General features: G+C 43.8%; 1 protein-coding gene across 2 annotated transcripts in view; it reads left to right on the plus strand.

The window, feature by feature from the left end:
• The window catches only part of Trpm1 (transient receptor potential cation channel subfamily M member 1), a 113,652-nt gene extending 112,266 nt beyond the window's left edge, over window positions 1–1,386 (plus strand). For both annotated transcript variants that reach the window (XM_038313418.1, XM_038313419.1), the window contains exon 27: window positions 210–1,386. In XM_038313418.1, the coding sequence (XP_038169346.1) occupies window positions 210–1,386 (1,177 nt within the window). The remainder of the gene's footprint in view (window positions 1–209) is intronic.
• The last annotated feature ends 7,578 nt before the right edge of the window (window positions 1,387–8,964 follow it).

Genomic DNA, 8,964 nt, shown 5'->3' on the forward strand with positions numbered 1-8,964 from the left:
TACTTGGCATATGGCAAATACCACATGCTGACTGATATTTCCTAATGCTTCTCATAATTTGAGTGAGAGCTTGTATTTGGGATAGGCAACATGCACAAACAAGGCTGGCGATCAAAGCCTGGAGGTTCCAACAACGACAACAGTATCTCTATTGTTTTCAATATTTAATTAATCTCAATTTAATAAATGTATCCCTTTGTATTTACCAGAGTTGAAAATATGTCAATGAGGTTGGAGGAAATCAATGAAAGAGAAAACTTCATGAAAACGTCTCTGCAAACCGTTGACCTTCGGCTCTCTCAGTTGGAGGAGCTGTCTGGCAGGATGGTGAACGCTCTGGAGAATCTGGCGGGCATTGACAGGTCTGACCTGATCCAGGCTAGGTCGCGAGCGTCCTCAGAATGCGAGGCCACCTACCTGCTGCGGCAGGGCAGCATCAACAGCGCCGATGGTTACAGCATGTATCGCTACCATTTCAATGGCGAGGAGCTTCTGTTTGAGGAGCCTGCCCTCTCCTCGCCAGGGACAGCGTTCCGGAAGAAAACCCGCTCCTTCAGGGTGAAGGAAGAGGATGCAAAGTTGCACCTGGACCAGACCAGCAGCCTGCACCACACTCCGGGTCCCAGCCCACCCGCCACACCAGGCCGCAGCAAGCTTGCCCAGGATGGTCCCACGAGCGCAGAGCCCAGACCGGGACCGGATCCTGGCACCTCCGTGGGCGAGCTCGACCAGCGGACTGACCTCAAGAGCGCGGAAGCTACACCGGATCTGAATGCAGTGGGTGTTGCAGGCACTCAGCTGACAGTCGAAAGCACCGTTTCCCAACAACTGCGGGAGAGCAAACTCGCGCGCTACTACCCAGGAGACCCCAACGCCTATAAAACAATGAAGTCCAGAAGCTTTGTCTATTCTGAGGGCAGAAAGCTGGTCCGGGGACTTAGCAACTGGGGTGCCGAGTACAGTTCGATCATGGACCAAGCATGGAACTTCCACTCGGCAGAATGGAAATGCCAAGTTCAAAGGATCACACGCTCGCGCAGCACAGACATCCCATACATCGTGTCGGAAGCAGCGGTGCAAGATGAGTTTGAAGATGAACGCTGCGATTCTCTCCTGGCTCCTCAGATTTCCCGTTCAGCCCTCACAGTTGCTGTTGACAGGACTGAGAAGGAAAACTTACTGTCTGTGAAGCCTCACCAAACTGTAGGATTCCCCTGTCTGCGGTCAAGAAGTTTGCATGGCCATCCTAGGAGTGCGGAACCCACTCCTAGCAAATTAGACAGGGCAGGACATGCAAGCAGCACGAGCAACTTAGCAGTCGTGTCCGTTGCCCCGAAGGGACAAAATGCCAAGCAAGAGAAAAGAAACACAGAAACTGAATGCTAATCTGTTTTGTGTCTTTGATTAAAACCACAACAAAAACAACAACACACTCACAACCAGAACCATGAACAGATGCCGTCTTGGCCATCCAAAGCATTATCAATGCCTGGAAACGCTTTCATTTTAAAACGATGAAAATTTAAACTTAAGTTGTAATGAACTTACAGCCGTGTCTTGTTAAGCAAGGTTTTGTAAACTGTGTTGTTTTCAGTTGGAGTAGAACAGAACGAAAGTGATACTGCCAGGTTGGGGCTGTAGCTCAGTAGGTAGAGGACTTGCTTACCCAGTTCACCCAAATCCCAACATCCCAGCTCCCGCACCATAAGAACTGCGGGTAGGGGTACAACACCAGCACAGCTGTGGTCCCAGCACCCAGGGAGGTGGGGGCAGGAGGATCAGAAATTCACAGTCATCCTTGGTTACACAGCAAGTTCCAGGCCAGCGTGGGCTACCCAAGACTGTCACATACAAGACACTAGGCCAGTGAAGCTAATTAGTTGGTCACTGTCAAGACTGCAGGAGCTCTTCCTTCTGAGAGCCACTGTAGCCTGACGGAGGCATTAAGGTACTGAAGTCACTACTGAGCCACTTACTGAGTAAGTGACACAAGAAAATTAAAGAAATAGTAGAAAAATAGTGTGGAAAAAAGAACAAGAATAAAAATCGGTAGAAATGAGAAGCAGCCACACAGTTCATGTGTTTTTATGAGGAGTTTTGCTGGTTTTATGTTTTAAAATTATACAAAGGGAGAAATTGCAGAATTTTGTTAAATTTCACATTCTAATAATATATAATATAGGATGACTGAATTTTGTGAATACAAGGGTACCGAGTTGCATTTTCTTTTCTTTGTGGTCCTCAGTAGCAAAACCCAAATCGCTACATCTTTCTCTAGGAATGGCTGTGCAAAGCTGTAAATAAAACCTAAAGGCTTTATCTACAACCAGAGCTGGCTCAACAACCAGAGACAGCTCAAGGCCAAGAACACAGAGTGCTGTGCTCCCACGTGTTGTTCATACAAAACAAAGGGCTAGGTATCAAAAAAGTCACTTTCATTTGGGACTAAAGGTTTGGATTATTATCCGGGACACATATACCCCTGAGCAGGTGGAATGTAGCATGCTCTGAGAACAAAGAAAAGGTTGGGGTTTAAAAACTGAAAATGTCATACACGCCATTGCAAATGAAGGTTCACTGGCATTTCCAGCACTTGCAGGAGCTGGCGGTCGCTGAGTACCCGATGGAGGTAGCGCCTATGCAAAGCTAGTCTTAATGGGATTGATGCAGTTCCCTCAGTGTGCCCTCTGCTTCATTTCACTGAAGTGTGACAGAAGTACCTCCATTTTGTACAATGATTCCTCACCAAGTCAACACCCATCATAACACCAGCACCTTGTGCAGGAGTTGGGGAAGGACGGGGTACCATCTAGAATGTCACCACTCAACTATACACAAAGAATAGAGAGAGGACTTCCCTGGCTTTAAAGGAAGTTAGTTAGTTCCAAGTACTTCTTCTAAGGACTCAAGGAAGTCTCCAGCACACACAAAGAGCCAGTCTCCTGCCTAGAATCACTGATGGCTCTCACAGAAGCCAAGGCCTTCCTAGAAAGAACCATTGGCTATTAGATCCAAGATCTACAAAGTAATGGCAGTAGTAAGGGACCATGACAGATGGAAACAGGAAATGATGATTTAAAGATAGAAATGAATAGCTTGAAATCTGAGAACCTGTGACAACCCAGATATTCTTAAGAGTTTTGTTATGTAGCTTAAATAGTACTGTGTAGCTATTTATGTACTTATCTACTTAGCACAACTCAGGAACTGAGAGTTTTATCTATGTAATGGGCCCAACTATTTGCTATGGCATTGTTACTGTTCCTATTGTCATCACATTGTCTAAATATAGGGAACCAACTATTAGGGACAAATAATCAATGTAATCAAATATATAGCACCATCTACTACATCCAAATAAAACACTGCATATGTTGAACTGGTTTGGTGAATCCATACAGAGTACACAAATTCTCTTTCTGTGCTATATAAATATAACGTAAAATATAATAAGGCTTTTATACTTATATCACCCCAGATTCCAAGACATAACATTCAAGTTATAATATGGCATTTGGTAGATATTAAATGTGGCGAGCAGAGCCGGTAAGCTGTGAGGCACTCGGTAATTAGGATGTCCACAGTAGACACACACACACACACACACACACACACACACACACACCACTTGCTGATAATTCTCCTACCTTGCTCAGGTGTGAGACACATGTCCCATCCCTGTAAGTCTCTCTAAGACTTTAGAATATGCTCAGTTATTTCACACACACATTCCTTCCAATGCCATCCTATTATCGTAGTCTCATATAAACGGACATCTTATAGAGCAGGGAGCAGTGGTGCAGGAGATGCTGCCGACTTCTCCTGGGGAATCCTCTCCAGTGAGGACAATGTAGGAGCAAGCTCCACTAGCACCCACGTGGAAGTCCTTCGGCTGTGGCGGGCAGAGAGGATCACACTGTTGGAAGATCCAGAAGGGCCTAGAGAGATCTGGACAGAGGCTAGCCTTGATAGGTCACCAGAAGCAGTAGCCAGTCTCAAAGTCCCTTTGCCTCTGGGAATCAGTATGAGGCTTGAGGAACCTTGTCCCTAGACTATGACAGTGGGATTCTGGTGTAGTTTCCAAAGTTCCAGTGTTTTGTATTATTCCAATGGGCACTACCTTTGTGCTATCTGGGCCCACAACTTAGGGTTGATTTGCTAACATATCAAAACCATTTTGGAATTGGTTATAACAGTCTACCATAGGTGTGACTCACATAGGAGCTGCCTTATGGCTGACTCCTATCTTGCAAGCTCTACATTATTCCAAGTCATACAAGATGGCTTTACTCATGTTCTTAACATATTAAGCTTGTTTTCAACTCTGTCCTACGGGAATTAGGAACTCAGAGTATCAAAAGACCACACAATGACATACAGTATTTTGTTGTTGTTGGTTTTTTTTTTTTTTTTTTTTTTTTTTTTTGGTCTTCTGTGGGGATCTCTGCAAACATTAGAATCAGCAGGGTAACCATCAATGTAAGGCAAGAAGGAAATTCAGTTTGACACAGCTCAGTAGCCAGTGTTGGTTCAAACTTCTAGAGTCTGACACCAGATACTTTATTTGAGGCATTTAAGTACAGTACCACTTTGAAAAAAGAGTTTGCTGGTAACAATTACCTCAATCCTGTGCGCACAATAAAGCTTAAGGTGTGACTAAATAAAAATTCTTTTGTTTAGTGCATGCGACCTTCACAATAAGAATGGGTTCTGTAGTTTAAGGGCCTAAGGGAGGATCTGGCATGATTGCAATCATCATGGAGATCACCAAGCTAGAAAGTACTCTCGGCATCTCCCCTAAGGACTGAGAAACAATGTTCAAGATAAAGGTTGAGGGAGGAAGAACGTGGAGAATTCAGATGTGGCCTGGCCCTTCAGATAACATAGGCCACCAGATTACTAACTACATCCATTCCCTGATTTCTGGGTGAAAAACAGGAATATGTCTCTTCTGTTGAAGAGACAACTTTTTAACATTCCTGGTTTCTCTAGTGCTTATTGCTAATACTTTTCCTTGGCCAACAAACCTTTCCATCGATGCAATAATTCCAATCAGACCAAATTAGGCCGAATTAGAAGATGCCCAGGTTTAATGGATGCCAACATTCCCAGGTGGCCCAGAGGTCAAGACCACTATCACAGGCTATTTAAACTGCCCCCTCCCAGAGAAGGGTCTCATGGTATCCCTATTTTCTGTGGTCTTTCCGGTTCTCTGTCCCTTCTCTGTGTTTTCCTGGGGTGGGGGGGGGTGGGAATGTTGGCATCAGCAGAACCATTTGCCAGCCAAGGAAAAATATTTAACACTTATCTGTGAGCCCAAGGACCTAGTGCCCTCTACAGTCTTCCTTAATCTAGGCTTCAATTTTTACATTTAAGTTGTTAATGTTAACAAACAGTAATTCCATATTCAAGTGCATGTTACTGAATACATTGGAAATAAAGAGAAATGTTTTGTTTTAAACATGCCTTATTTATAAAAGATACAGAAAAGTCACATGAAAAAAGTATATGATTTAATTAAGTGTTATACAATGAATATCTTTACAACTGCCACTAAGGTCAGAGAATTTGCAGCTTAGTTGTGGTGTCACATAACTTTAGTCCTAGGTACTTGATCACTTGTGCTCACAGGTTGAGATGAGCCTGGGCACCTCATCCAAACAACAATAATAATGATCAAATAAGAACCATGAAGCGGTTTTAAAAAGAGAACTTGCCATTCACTCCAACAGTCTCAATACCCTTCATCTCCCAAAAGAAGCCAGCCAGTAGTCTTGTTTACAAAGACCATTTCCTTGCTGTTCCAATCACTGCCATCCATAATTAATGACTACCAAACTGTGTGGCTTTAACTCATTCACCTCGTGGATTCCGAGGATCAGGAATTCATAGACACAGTCGGTAATCAACACCCTGATTTGAACACACGCTGATTTCTGTGATGTAAAGATTCCTTCCAGTCCCAGACTACTAATGTGGGAGCCCTGAGTGTAGAATTGGATAAAGATGCCAACAGTTGCCTACTACGTCTTATCCTAAGCCAGCAATAGCATATTATGGACTCATTCCATGGCTTTCAGGGAAGACTCAGCATCTGGAGGAGACTCAAGAACTGAGGGCTGAGCTAGGGCGGAGACATGCTTAGTCACAAGTCTGAAAGCTGAGCCCACTCTGCTGGGATCTACATCTCAGCACAGAACACCTATCTGTGGTGTCTGGGGGACCCAGACTCTCTCACAGTAATCAGGTTTCTCCCATGGTAGTTCCGGATTTGGAAAGTGAGCGTCCGTGCAAACAGGGAGGAAATGTCAGCATTTTTGTGGTAGAAGTCATGCAGACTGACTTCCAGTGCATTCTGTTGGCTACGGTTGAGTCAGTCACTAACGCCAGCTCAGATTCGAGGGGTGGGGCCACATACGGGAATTTGCTGAAACTTTTGCAGACAGGCTTTAAAGTTACTTTACTTTTCACTGATTATAGATTTTACCAGCGGAATGCTTCTTGAATGGTGGTTATCTTTTTGTTTTTGCTTGAAGGTATTTGAAATCGGTATTAATCTCCTGGTTGGCTCTCTGGCTCTCTGTTCTCCTTATAGTTTATTTGTCAAGAACATGGATCATTTGTTATGCCAAGTCCCCTCTGGTCTAAATTTTACCTCTTGGATACTTCGCAGTAGCTTGATATGTTCTTGTGTTTTGCATAATGGCAGGAGGACTCCCAGGGCTGCTTATACTTGGGTTTTTCAGCAAGACAAAAAGAAAATTAAGGGACAGGAGAAGAAAAAGAAGTCCTCAGCATGGAATTCAGCTTGTCTTTTCTTCTTACTGGAGTCAGGAAATTTTAACAGAACTAATAAAGCTAAAATTGCCTGCAGAGATGTGTGTTGTGTTCTCCTAAAGACACCATCAAATAAGGATGCTAAAAGCATCAAATAAACCATGCTTACTTAGGGCCAGAATGTATGCGACCTTAAGGCTTACCATATTATCACACCTCTCTCCTGAAATCTAAACATGTACCTCATTAGGCCACCTTATAAATTAACTTAGAGTTAATAACATTTTTCTTTAAGATAAGAAAATTAAGCAAATCAGTTCACATAATTTTTACTTAATTCTAAAATTATCTAAATTTTAGCTTTGCTTAATCTGTACGCCTTTTTATAAGTTACATCCATTCAGCAGCATACCTTACAAAGCATAGAATCATGAATGTGGGCGTCAGGAAGATACCTAAATGCGACTCATAAAAATGTTACCTCTAGCCTGTGTTGAGTACTCACCACTGGGTTAGCAGCTCTCTTCGCCCATCTCTCTCAAATCTAAAGTGTGTACGTGCCCTTAGAATAAACTTCACTGACTTCTGCTTCACGCCGACTCATCTTAAATTGTTGTCTGTGCTACAGTCAAAGTCTAGGCTTTGTGTTCATGTCCGGCTTTGCGTACCTGTCCGGCTTTGGGTTCCTGTCCGGCTTTGCATTCATGTCCGGCTTCTCAGGCTGTTGGCAGCAGTGCTGGACCTGTTCCTCTCTCCCACCTCCCCTCAGGGCTCCCCTCAGGGTGCACAGTTTGAAGCCTCTGGCAAGGTATTGTTGCCCCACTCCTCTTGAGACACCTCTTTGTACTTGTCTTTTTGTCCCCTCAGCAGGTGTTGATGTTCAATGCCAAATTTCCTTCAGTCATAGGAGAGCAAACATTATAACATGGGCTGCCAAGATGGCTCAGTGGATAAGGGTCCTTGTCCTCAAACCTGACACCTGAGTTTGATCCCAGGGATTACCGAGGAGAAAGAGAAGTGATGGAGGACTCTCATTGGTTAATAAAGAAACTACCTTGGCCCACTTGATAGGCCAGCCCTTAGGTGGGTGGAGTAGACAGAACAAAATGCTGGAAAGTTAGTCAGACCGCCATGCCTCTCTTCTCTGGGACAGATGTGATGAAGCCAGCTGCCAGGTCAGACATGTTGAATCTTTCCCGGTAAGACACCACTCGTGGTGTTACACGGATTATTAGATATGGGTTAGTCAAGATGTGAGTAAGAGGCTGAAACTAATGGGCCAGGCAGTGTTTAAACGAATACAGTTTGTGTGTTGTTATTTCGGGTGTAAAGCTAACCATGCGGGAGCCGGGCAGGATGAAAAGCAGACCCGCAGCTCCTCACTACAGAGAAGAACTGACTCTCACAGGTTTCCCTCCAACTTCTATGATGAACCCCCCCCCCAAATTATTTAATAAACAGAAAAACGTTGCAATATCCAAACTCTATTATTCTTTTTATTTCTTTGCCAGAATGCTTTAGGAAGAGATGGCTGCCTTTGTCCACTGGTTGGGTGCGCTGCAAGAGGATTCACACTGTGAAACAGGACTGATTGCTCCCTTGTATGTGCTGCCTTCACAATGCATCCATTTCCTATCTAAAAGTGACCGCTAGTCCCATTTTTGGAAGCACACCCATGATCCGATAGCCATATAAATATGCACGAGGCAGAGATCATCCATTGTATGCATTATTTTCTCCCATTTTCTTTCTTTCACACTTTAAATACATTACTTGACTTTCTTCTGGCATAGAATGTAGCCATCAAAACTTGTGATGAAATCTGATTTCTTTCACCCCAAACTCATTGGCTTTGTTTGTCTAGCTACAAAGATATTTTCCTTATTTTTCCTTCTTGAGAATCTGAGAGTCTGAGAGTTAGTTCTAGAGGAATGTGCCCTAATGCTGTTACAGTCCAGACTAGTGTTCTCAATAAAATATGATCTTTCAGTTTGTGGTTTCAAACCCGTATTCTAATGTCAGTGAATTATCCCTTTCAAATAATGATGTGGGAGGGTCTTCTGTTTTGTGTTGATTTCATTGGTTAATAAAGAAACTGCCTTGTCCATTTGATAGGCCAGCCCTTAGGTGGGTGGAGTAGACAGAACAGAACGCTGGGAGGAAGAGGGAAGTGAGGCAATCGCCATG

This window comes from Arvicola amphibius, chromosome 12 (genome assembly GCF_903992535.2).
Source record: "Arvicola amphibius chromosome 12, mArvAmp1.2, whole genome shotgun sequence".
In the NCBI taxonomy this organism is placed as follows: Eukaryota; Metazoa; Chordata; class Mammalia; order Rodentia; family Cricetidae; genus Arvicola; species Arvicola amphibius.